The sequence below is a fragment of the Somniosus microcephalus genome, chromosome 4 (assembly GCF_052327205.1).
Source record: "Somniosus microcephalus isolate GS21.2 chromosome 4, FLI_Smic_1.0, whole genome shotgun sequence".
NCBI lineage: Eukaryota > Metazoa > Chordata > Chondrichthyes > Squaliformes > Somniosidae > Somniosus > Somniosus microcephalus.
The window spans coordinates 157856362-157868868 of record NC_140990.1 but is presented as its reverse complement, the minus strand read 5'-3'; the positions used below and the strand labels follow the sequence as shown (position 1 = coordinate 157868868).

The following is a 12507-nucleotide window of genomic DNA, read 5'->3' as shown; positions in this document are numbered from 1 at the left end:
TCTTCCTAAGGTGTGGTGCCCAGAACTGCTCACAGTACTCCAGGTGTGGTCTAACCAGGGTTTTGTATAGCGATAGCATAACTTCTAACCCCTTGTATTAGTCCTCTAGATATAAAGGCCAGCATTCCATTAGCCTTTTTGATTATTTTCTTTACCTGTTCATGACATTTTAACAATCTATGTACTTTGACCCCCAAGTCTCTTTGGACCTCCACTGTTTTTAGCCTCTCACCATTTAGAAAGTACCCTGTTCTATCCTTTTAAGGTCCAAAGTGGATGACCTCACATTTGCTTACATTGAAATCCATTTGCCACAGTTTTGCCCATTCACTTAATCTATCAGTATCCCTTTGTAATTTTATGCTTTCATCTACATTGCCTACGATGCCACCTATCTTTGTGTCATCGGCAAATTTGGATATATGACTTTCTACTATCATCTAAGTCGTTAATAAATATTGTGAATAGTTGAGGCCCCAACACAGATCCCTGCAGTCATATCCTACCAATTAGAGCACCTACCCATTATCCCAATCCCTGTCTCCTGCTGCTCAGCCAGTTTCCTAACCAGGTCAATAATTTGCCCTCAATTCCATGGGCTTTTACCTTAGATAACAGTCTCTTATGTGGGACTTTATCAAATGTCTTCTGGAAGTCCATATAAATAACATCCATAGACATTCCCCTTATCACTACTTTAGTCACCTCCTCAAAAAATTCAATCAGGTTTGTCAGACATGACCCACCTTTCACAAATCCATGCTGGCTCGCGCTGATCAACTGAAAATTTTTGAGGTGTTCAGTCACCCTATCCTTAATTATAGACTGTAGCAATTTCTCGACAACAGATGTTAGGCTTAACTGGTCTATAACTCCCTGGTTTCCCCCTCTCGCCATTCTTAAATAGCGGAGTGACATGCGCAATTTTCCAATCTAAGGGAACGGTTCCTGAATCTAGAGAACTTTGGAAGATTATAGTTAGGGCATCTGCAATGTGCTCACCTGCTTCGTTTAAAACCCTGGGATGGAAACCATCTGGTCCTGGGGATTTGTCACTCTTTAGTGCCATTATTTTCTTTATTACTGTTATATTACTTATGTTAATTTTATTTAATAACTAGCTGGGGAGCCCCGCGTTGCGAGGGCAATTTTGGGGCGCTTGGTCTCCCTGCCCCTGTGTGTCCCCCCTCTCCCTGTCATGTCCTCTCCCTGTCCTATCCCTCCCTCCCCTCCCCTCTCTCCCTCCCCTCCTCTCCCTCCCCTCCCCTCCTCTCCCTCCCTCCCCTCCTCCCTCCCTCCCCCTCCTCTCCCTCCCTCCCCTCCCCTGTCTCCCTCCCTCCCCTCCCCCACCCCCACACCTACCCTCGCCCACCCCCTCCCCTCCCCCTGCCTAGCGCCTGAGGTCCGGTTCTGAGGCCGGGACGGACCGGAGCTGAGGTCCCCCGTGTATGGCGCGGCTGATGGACGGCCGCTGCGGGCGGGCGGCGCATGCGCGGTCAGTGCGGGAGGCGCATGCGCGGTCAGTGCGGGCGGCGCGAGCCCCCCGCGATTTCCCGAGGCTCGCCCCCCCCCCGGCGATTTCCCGAGGCTCTCCCCCCCCCCCCCCCGCGATTTCCCGAGGCTCTCCCCCCCCCCCCCACGATTTCCCGAGGCTCTCCCCCCCCCCCCTATTAAATTGTTATTTAATTCCCTAACACATCATTAAAATATTTACCTTAGTTCCCTAACACACACAAAGTGTGGGGGAAAAAATTGTGAAAAATCAAGATGGCGGCCACTCACCTCGGTTCAGAAGGATAAGGCCCGCCCACACACGCACCGATTGGTCGACCGGTCAGGTCACCGAAGCGTAGGATTGGTCAATCGTCGAGTCACTCGACACTCAACTGTAGGAAGGAACCCGCCGTCCGATTGGTGGACCTCGACGTCACACGGTCGCTAATGAGCGGAACGCTGAACGCTTTTGGGATACCGCGGGCGGGATTTTTGTCCGGCCAAAACGTAAATACGCCTATGACCGGTCCGGAATCGCAAGCTTTCTTTTGAGGCGACGCGCGCGTCGGTACGCTCTGTAACTTTCAAACGTATAGAGAACGGACAGACATCGGGACAGACAGACATCGGGACAGACAGAAGAGCCGCTTTATATATATAGATAAGTCCCCAATTCAATATTAGTTTCCTTGGGATTTCCGGCATGGTATCCTCCTACTGTAAATACTGATGGAAAATAATTATTCAACATGTCCGCCATTTCCTTATTATCATTGACAATATCACCGATATCAGTTTTTAAGGGGCCACTGTTGCTCCTGACTACCCCCTTTTTCCTAATGAATTGTAAAAATTCTTGCTATTGATTTTGATATCCCTTGCAAGTTTCTTTTCATACTCCCTTTTTGTAGCTCTTACTACCTGTTTTGTGACCCTTTGCTGCTCTTTGTATCTTTCCCATTCGCCAGGATCTGTGCTATTTTTTGTATTTCGGTATGCTTTTTCTTTTAGTTTTATGCTGACCCTTACCTCTTTAGTCGTCCGCGGCTGGGTTTTTTTGGCAAGTAGAGCTCTTGCCCCTCAAGGGTATAAACTGGTTCTGTATCACATTAAATTCTTTTTTAAACATCTCCTATTGATCTTCTGTCATTTTACCCATTAACAGATTTGCCCAGTTTACTGTGGACTGTCTCTGCCTGAACCTGTTGAAGTTAGCCTTACCTAAATCTAGAATTTTAGTAGCTGTTTCGCATTTCTCCCTTTCAAATGCTACGTTGAACTTGATCATGTTCTGATCGCTATTGGATAAATGTTCACGCACAGTTAGGCTGTTAACTAAATCTGGCTCATTACTCAAGGGACCGGTCCCGTGATCACACATGCACAAGGGACCAGTCTCGTGTAAGGGGGGTCATTCTGATGTTCACGTGTGAAGGAATCTGTCACATGTTCACACACATGTGAGGAGATAGTGTCGGGCTCAAACATGGCATTTTTCACATGCATGTTCCATTTCCTCTTCCAGTTTTGGACAGGCAGATCTACATCAGTTAGATAAGGGGCAGAACTTCCTCTCACGCTCTGCCTTTCCCACTCTCTCATTCTCTTTTGCTCTCATTCTTCTCAGTTTCACTTGCCCCCCTTCCTCTAACTTCCCATTTTCCTTTCCCCTCTGTTTTCCCCACTTCTCTTTCTACCACTGTCTGTCTGTTTGCCTCTTTCTTTGTTTGGGTCTCTCTGTGCTCCTCTACCATTATCTCTGTCTCCTTCTCTTTGCCTCTCTTCCTGCTATGTAATTCTCTCCACCTCTCTTTCCCTCAGAACAATAAGGATGACTTCAATCCCTTTAACATGTTGCTCTGCTCTGAGAATTCTGCCAAGGTCCCAAAGTGAAAGGTTGCTGATAGGGAAGTTGCTGAGAGCTTGACACAATTGACCTATTTGCTTGTCTTTAGTGGGATTCCTCCATGTGGGAGAGATCCTCCACGTTTGCATGTGGCAGGTAGCTCGGCTCAGCCATGGTACTACTTTCAGCCATAATAGGAACAGGGGTAGGCCATTCAGCCCCTCGAGCCTGCTCCGCCATTCAGCCCCTCGAGCCTGCTCCGCCATTCAGCCCCTCGAGCCTGCTCCGCCATTCAGCCCCTCGAGCCTGCTCCACCATTCAGCCCCTCGAGCCTGCTCCGCCATTCAGCCCCTCGAGCCTGGTCCACCATTCAGCCCCTCGAGCCTGCTCCGCCATTCAGCCCCTCGAGCCTGCTCCGCCATTCAGCCCCTCGAGCCTGCTCCGCCATTCAGCCCCTCGAGCCTGCTCCGCCATTCAGCCCCTCGAGCCTGCTCCGCCATTCAGCCCCTCGAGCCTGCTCCGCCATTCAGCCCCTCGAGCCTGCTCCGCCATTCAGCCCCTCGAGCCTGGTCCACCATTCAGCCCCTCCAGCCTGCTCCGCCATTCAGCCCCTCGAGCCTGCTCCGCCATTCAGCCCCTCGAGCCTGCTCCGCCATTCAGCCCCTCGAGCCTGCTCCGCCATTCAGCCCCTCGAGCCTGCTCCGCCATTCAATTAGCTCATAGCTGATCTGTACCTCAAATCCATTTGCCAAACTTTGCTCCATATTCGATACCCTTACCTAACAAAAATCTATTGATTTCAGTTTTGAAAGCTCCAATTGACCTCCAGCATCCACAGCCTGTTGAGGGAGAGTTCCAGATTTCCATTACTCTTTGTGTGGAAAGAGTGCTTCCTGATTTCACTCCTAAATTGCCTGCCGCTAATTTTAAGATGATGCCCCTCTTTGTTCTTGATTTCCCTACCAGAGGAAATAATTTCTCTTTATCTACACTATCAAATCCCCTTTTATCACTTTAAACACCTCAATAAGATCACATGAAGAAATGCAAGCTTGGGTGAGGTACAGGAGGGTGACTGGTGGCCTGGGGCAATACCAGTTGAAGTATCGAGTGATATCAGGAGAGAAGGGCGGAGGATTGGAGGAAAGCAAACACAGGCACTGGGCGTGCATTCTAACACTGAGCAATGTTTGGCCCTCCAGATCAGTACAAATCAGCCATTACACACCGGGATCTCAACAGCAGGAACGTGCTGGTGAAGAATGATGGAACATGTGCCATCAGCGATTTTGGCCTGTCCATGAAACTGACCGGCAATAGACTGGTTCGACCAGGCGAGGAGGACACTGCAGCCATCAGTGAGGTGAGCAGAAAAAGAATAGAAGATTGTGCAGGTATAATAGCATATTTCCTTGGGTTTTAAAACACAAGAGGGCAGCATTATCAAGAGTAAAGGAGTAAGTAATATGCCTCGTGTTATGTACTTGTATAGGTCAGTCGTATCAAGGGTACAGGGTTATTATACTGCCTGTTATGTACTTATACAGGAGCAGTGTAATTAGAGGTACAGGGGTATTCTACTGCTGCTTGTTATGTACTGGTAGAGGGCTGTGGTTCAGTGGTACAAGGGCCAATATACTGCCTGTTATATTCTTGTGCACCATACCCTCTCAAAGGCTCCATAAATGTTGCTACTGCTGCAATTTCATGCTGAACAACAAGGGAATTGCTCCAATTCTGGACTGAGAGAATAATAGCATCACAAGGCGACTGATTCATTTTGAAGCTCAGTTGCTGTACAGCCTTGGGTTAACATTAAAAAAAAAACAGCCTCGACTCACCTGCAGCAGCCTACCTGGCCTGTCTGGGAATGCTGTTGTTCGAAGCTTGGACCAATAGCAGGGTCTGCTCATAGTGATGGGCTTCCCTGTCCCTTCGGTTTGATGTGGCATATCTCTCCTTAAACCGGGGCTATGCGATATTAGTGTTTTGCTGCTTGGTTATGGCATGGTTCTGGGCGGCACTGGATATAACCTGTTTGGCCTGAGACCACAGAGGGGACCCGAGTCCAAGGCAACAACTGCCCTCTTGAGGCCATTCCAAATGGTGCAGTCATTCAGCCGATTGGACTTGGCAGTGCTGAATCACCCAGTGTTTGTTGTGTGAAGCGGTGAAAACCCAAGAGATTTTCCTCTGCTGGTGGTGACGTCTCTTTCTACATCCCCTCTTCCTTAGGTTGGCACAATCCGTTACATGGCACCAGAGGTGCTGGAGGGAGCAGTAAACCTGCGGGACTGTGCATCTGCTCTCAAGCAGGTGGATATGTATGCACTGGGCCTCATCTACTGGGAAATATTTATGAAATGCACAGACCTTTTCCCAGGTAAGAAAACAGCAACAGCAACTTGTATTTATATAGCGTCTTTAACTTAGTAAAATGTCCCAAGGCGCTTCACTGGAGCGATTATCAAACAAATTTTGACACCGAACCACATAAGGAGAAATTAGGGCAGATGACCAAAAGCTTGGTCAAAGAGGTAGGTTTTAAGGAGCATCTTAAAGGGGGAAAGAGAGGCAGAGAGGTTTAGGGAGGGAATTCCAGAGCTTCGGGCCTTGGCGGTTGAAGGCACGGCCGCTAATGGTGGAGCGATTACAATCGGGACTGTGTAATAGGCCAGAATTGGAGGAGCGCAGAAATCTTGTCGGGTTGTGGAGCTGGAGGGAGTTACAGAGATAGGGAGGGGCGAGGCCATGGAGGGATTTTAAAACAAGGATGAGAATGTTAAAATCGAGCCTTTGCCACACCGGGATCCAATGTAGGTCAGCAAGCACAGGGGTGATGGATGAATGTGACTTGGTGTGAGTTAGGACACGGGCAATCGAGTTTTAGATGAGCTCATGTTTATAGAGGATGTGAGGCCGGCCAGGAGAACATTGGAATTATCAAGAACAACAAGAAGTAGTGATAGTTGTGGTTTGGAGAAAGGTCACTGATTTTTCAGTATCTGTGTACCATATCTTCTAGACAAGTATACATAGGTTGTCATACAGTGCCGTCATGTGCCAGTGAACCTACACTGTACAGAAAACTTTGAAACAAAGGGCGGGAATGTCTTGCTCTCCGATTTCATTGTCCCATTCCTGAAAACAATATCATTTACATGGAGTCTCGCTCTATCCTCCCTGGCATTGATTACCTTTGTCTCTGCAAGTCCTGAGGCCTTCACTATTTCCTCAGTCAGTGTACTTTGAGGATTTCTAAGAGTGTTCTAGGAACTCATCCAGACACACTTCATTGACGCGAGGGTGATGGGGCGGTGGAGGGATCAGGCAGAAGACTCGCCCGCTTTCCTTCCGACTGGAATTTCTGTGCTCCTTGTGTGGGGTGGCAACCTGGTCGGCGGGGTGGGGGGGGGGATCTGTGTTCCACCCTAAGTACCGACCCACTGGTGGGAGATCAGGCCTCTGTGTGCTTCCCGGCCCCTGGAATTCTGGGGCCATAGCTGAGAATTCCATAATGACCCATCAGTGATTCAAGTCTTGTGACCTTGTTCTAAAACACGAGTGTTATTGTAGAAAGCTGCTGACTCTTGTGAAGGACTTGTGGTCTGCAGCACAATTGCTAAAATCAGATAAGAATTGCGCAGAAGCTGCTGTATTGGGGCTTCAGGGGACGGAATAGGAGCACAGTGCAGGGTGGGATTGTCTTCCGCTGCCCATCTCGGAAGAGGTAAGAGGCTCCTCAGTACTTCTAACGTGACTTCATTCGCCCTGTGAACAGGAGAGTCAGTGCCCGACTACCAGATGGCTTTTCAGGCAGAAGTGGGGAACCATCCCAGCTTTGAGGATATGCAGCATTTGGTCTCCAGGGAGAAGCAGCGTCCCAAATTTCCTGAAGCCTGGAAAGAGAACAGCCTGGTGAGCAAACAGAATTTCTTGCACTTTTCTTTTCCCACCTAATAGCTGGCGGAAAGTCTTTCCTGAGTATTAAGTGGAGGGTGGCGCAGTGGGTTAGATGCTGGTCTTTCTCCTCCAGAACCTGGGTTAAATTCCAGTTTAATCTGTCCTGGAGGATCTAAAGTTCCTATAGATAGTCTCCACCAGTCACTATTCTCGGCCTGGTCAGCAGTGACTACGATGGGCCTAAACTAGAGAAGGAAAAATCAGCCGAGGTTCCCACTCCTAATTGTCATCCAGTGATGACTCCTGGAAAGTGTGTGTGTGTATATCAGGTGAGGATAGGATCAAGCTTGGTAGTGATGGTCCCCCTGTTGAATGTATGTAGAACTTGGCGAGGTACTGAAGGAACTCTTTCTCCGCTTGCCACCGCACCGCCCCCCCACCCCCCCAATCAAGTAAGAGTCAGCACCTTACTGGGATGGGGGGAGAAAAGTTTTTTTTAAATGCACTGGAACTGGAAAACGAGAGAATCACTTCTCTGCTCCACAGGCTGTCCGGTCACTTAAGGAAACAATGGATGACTGCTGGGACCAGGACGCAGAGGCTCGGCTCACGGCACAATGTGCAGAAGAGAGGATGGTAGAGCTCATGGTGATGTGGGATCGAAACAAGTCCGTGAGTCCCACGGTCAATCCCATGTCGCAGTTTACTACAACGGCCATGCAGAATGAAAGGTGGGCAGCAAAACAGCAAAGTAACAGCCATGCGTATGCAGTCTGAGTTTCCTTGTGTCCATTTTGACTGTTGCTTCGGACCTGAGCACATTCTATCTCCATTTTCTTTCTCTCTTTCCCTCTCTCAGACTCTCTTCTGTCTCCTCTCCTTCCCGTCACCCAGTCATGCCATTTTTTATTTTTCGCCTCTTGGGTACTTTACCCACACCGCCCCCCCACCCTCAACCTCCAATCCTTATCCCAACCGATCACTACTCCTCTGTCTTCCTACTTTCCTGCTGCTGTTCCAGGCTTGAATTCCCCTTGGATAAGCTCACAGCTACCCTCTGTGCCTCTCTTGGCTTTCTCCGAAGGGCCCATTGAGGTCCCTGCCTCCTTACAAGCAGCATCCCCACTTCACCATTCCTCCTCCCTTAAAACTCTCTCCTCCTCCATCATCTCCTGCAACAACAAGTACGAGGAGCTCATGGACTTCTTTATCACTATGATGATTGAGACAATTCAGACTGTTTCTGCTGCTTCTTCCTTCCCCACCATGCCAAACCTCCTACCAAGCCCCGTGTCCTAACCATGAAGCTGTATCTTTCTCTGTTATCTCCCCTCATGCCCTTTGTAAACTCATCTTGTCCATGAGACCTATCTGCTGCTCCCTTGACCCCGTACAACTAAAGCGCTGACCACCCAACTTCCCTTCCAAGCCCCCATGCTAGCTGACATTGTAAATGGTTCCCACTCTTCAGGTACTGTTTGCCTTGCTTTCAAAACCACCGTCATCACTCCCTCCTCAAAAAAAAAATCTGTCCTTGCCACCTATCATCTGTCTCCAACCTCCCTTTTCTCTTCAAAGTTCTTGAACATTTTATCGCCTCCCAAATCCGTGCACATCTTTCCTGCAACTTCATATTTGAATCTGTCCAATTAGGCTTCCACCCCCGCCACAGCACTGAAATGGCCCCAATCAAAGTCACAAAATGACATCCTATGACCATGGTGCATTCTCTCTCCTTGACCTCTCTCAGCCATTGACACAGTTGACCACATCATCCTCCTCCAACGCTTTTCCTCCGTTATCCATCTCAGTGGGACTGTCCTCTCTTGGTTCCACTATTGCCTATCCTGTCATAGCCAGAGCATCTCCAACAGTGGCTTCTCTTCCCACCCCCGGCACCATTACCTCCGGAGACCCCCAAGGATCTGTCGTTGGCCCCCTCCTCTTCCTCATCTACATGTGACATCATCCTCAGACACGGAATCAGCTTCCATAGGCTGATGACACCCAGCTCCACCTCACCACCAACTACCTTGGCCCCGCCATTGTCTCTATGTTGTCAGACAGCTTGTCCAATATTCACTCATGGAGGAGCGCATTGCCTTCAGCCCCCGCAACGAGTTCCGTTCCCTAGCCACCAGTACCATTCCCCTCCTTGGCCATTGTCTCAGGCTGAACAAGACTGTTCGCAATCTCGGCATCCCAGCTTCCAACCTCATTCACTTTCCAGGACAAAGCCCGCCTACTGCCACCTCCCGAACATTGCCCACCTCAAGCCCTGTCTCAACACATCTGCTGCTGAAACCCTCATCCATGCTTTTGTTATCCCTAAATTCGAATATTCTAATGCTCTCCTCTCCTGGCTGGCCTCCCTGCACCCCCGTTTCACACTCCTTGTACCCCCGTTTCACACTCCTTGTACCCCCATTTCACTCCCCCACTGTACCCACATTTCACTCCCCCACTGTACCCACATTTCACTCCCCCACTGTACCCACATTTCACTCCCCCACTGTACCCACATTTCACTCTCCCCCTGTACCCCAATTTCACTCTCCCCCGTACCCCCATTTCACTCCCCATGTACCCCCATTTCACTCCCCATGTACCTCCGTTTCACTCTCCCTGTACCCCCCATTTCACTCTCCCCGTACCCCCATGTCACTCTCCCCGTACCCCCATGTCACTCTCCCCGTACCCCCGTTTCACTCTCCCCGTACCCCCGTTTCACTCTCCCCGTACCCCCGTTTCACTCTCCCCGTACCCCCGTTTCACTCTCCCCGTACCCCCATTTCACTCTCCCCGTACCCCCGTTTCACTCTCCCCGTACCCCCGTTTCACTCCCCATGTACCCCCGTTTCACTCCCCATGTACCCCCGTTTCACTCTCCCCTGTACCGCCGTTTCACTCCCCATGTACCCCATTTCACTCCCCATGTACCCCCGTTTCACTCTCCCCTGTACCCCCATTTCCCTCCCCGTGTACCCCCGTTTCACTCCCCATGTACCCCCGTTTCACTCCCCATGTACACCCGTTTCACTCCCCATGTACCTCCATTTCACTCCCCATGTACACCCGTTTCACTCCCCATGTACCTCCATTTCACTCCCCATGTACCCCCGTTTCACTCCCCATGTACCCCCATTTCACTGTCCCCATTTCACTCTCCCGCTGCACCCCCATTTCACACTCATCTGTACCCCCATTTCACTCCCCACTGTACCCACATTTCACTCCCCCACTGTACCCCTATTTTCACACCCTCCCCTGTACCCCCACTTCACTCTCCCCCTGTACCCCATTTCACTCTCCCACTGCACCCCCATTTCACTCCCCCTGTACCCCCATTTTACGCTCCCCCATTTCACTCCCCGTACCCCCATTTCACTCTCTCTCTACCCCCATTTCACTCTCTCCCTGCACCCCATTTCACTCTCACCTGTACCCCCATTCTCCTGTTTGCCTGTATTACGATATTTGATGGTTGGGCTTGTCTTATTGCAGGAACCTGTCACACAGTCGCCGAGTGCCAAAGATGGGACCGTACCCTGATTACTCCTCCTCTTCATACATCGAAGACTCCATTCACCACACCGAAGGGATGGTGAAAAACATCTCCACGGAAAACTCCACGTCCGGCACGCCGTCGACCACCAGTGAGAAGAACCGCAACTCCATCAACTATGAAAGGCAGCAGGCTCAGGCTCGCATCCCCAGCCCGGAGACCAGCGTCACCAGCTTGTCGGCAACAACCACCACCACAAACACCGCGGGCCTCACCCCCAGCACCGCCATGTCCACCATATCGGAAACACAGTACTCCGAGGACACTAACACGCAGGCGGGTAACTTGCTGCCACCCCTGGGCCCAACCCCAGTATGCCTGCAGCTGACGGAGGAAGACCTGGAGACCAACAAACTAGACCCTAAAGAGGTGGACAAGAACCTCAAGGAGAGCTCGGATGAAAATCTGATGGAGCATTCCTTGAAGCAGTTCAGCGGGCCAGATCCTCTCAGTGGCAGCAATCCCAGTCTGCTGTACCCTCTGATTAAGCTGGCGGCTGAAGTAACCGGGCACCAGGATTTCTCCCAGCCCGGCACCAGCCAGGCTTGCTTGATCCCCGACATCCCGGCCACTCAAATGTACCCCCTCCCCAAGCAACAGAACATCCCCAAGCGCCCCACCAGTCTCCCGCTCAACACCAAAAACGTGGCCAAGGAGTCGCGGCTGAAGTTCGGCAGCAAGCACAAGTCAAACCTCAAGCAGGTAGAGACGGGAGTGGCAAAAATGAACACCATAAATGCGGGTGAGCCCCAAGTGGTAACCGTCACGGCGAATGGCATTGCCGGAAGAGGCCACACAGGGAACCCACACCCGGTGGTCACGCAGTACGCCAATGGCTCGGTACCCGGTCCTCAGATGCCCAACACAGCAAGCCATCGGGGCCAGGAGACCCTCCAGTCACAGTTTAGTGGGGAGGACAGCAGGGTGAACATAAATTCCAGCCCAGACGAGCATGAGCCACTGCTGAGGAGGGAGCAGCAGGCCACGCGGGACGACGTCCTTGCCGAGCGGCTAATGGACAGGAGGGATCGCCCGCTCGACCAGGGGCGGACAAACTCCAACAACAACAACAGCAACCAGTGCGGTGCGACGGACGGCACGCTGACCAGTGGCCAGGATGGCCCGACGGCACCAGTGGCCCGGCGGCAAGGGAGGAGAGCCGAGCGGCCAAACTCACTCGACCTCTCGTCAGCCAACATTCTGGACAGCTGTAGTATGCAATGTAAGTAGGAGGGGCCGTTTAAAATGTCACTGACTCTCCCTGGTGCTGCTGAGCCAAAAGCAGACCGTGAGCTCCCAGTCTCCACCCCTGATCTGTATCAAGTTCACTGGTCCCAGCCAGGGCAACTCTTGGAGGAGAAATTAGCCAGGATTCCCGGTCCTGGTCGCTATCCAGTGACTCCTGTTGGGAAATGCCCACGTACAGATGCTCAATGAGGACAGTATTGAGCTCGTCCATGGTTCATCTCCATGGTCGAGTAGCCCGTTGACACTCAAAGTCTTGAATCACATGTTTATATAAAAAAAAAGATGAGTCCTCGGATGAGGTGCTGGAGAGTTCCTCCTGCTTGTGGGGCTGGGCCCCAGCAAAAATGATCACCCTCGCAGGAAGAGGGGAGGAAATCAGGGATTGAAATCCAGTAATGTAGTTATTTACAATACATTCTCTTCCTCTACACATGTACAGACAAGCCATAGA

At 51.0% G+C, this 12507-nt stretch overlaps 1 protein-coding gene across 1 annotated transcript in view; it reads left to right on the top strand.

Annotated features, from left to right (window-relative positions):
- Positions 1-12507, top strand: part of bmpr2b (bone morphogenetic protein receptor, type II b (serine/threonine kinase)) — a 254725-nt gene that overhangs the window by 227415 nt on the left and 14803 nt on the right. The window contains exons 7-11 of the mRNA XM_085985397.1: positions 4543-4703; positions 5576-5723; positions 7122-7258; positions 7790-7974; positions 10748-12030. Of these exons, the coding sequence (XP_085841523.1) occupies positions 4543-4703; positions 5576-5723; positions 7122-7258; positions 7790-7974; positions 10748-12030 (1914 nt within the window). The remainder of the gene's footprint in view (positions 1-4542; positions 4704-5575; positions 5724-7121; positions 7259-7789; positions 7975-10747; positions 12031-12507) is intronic.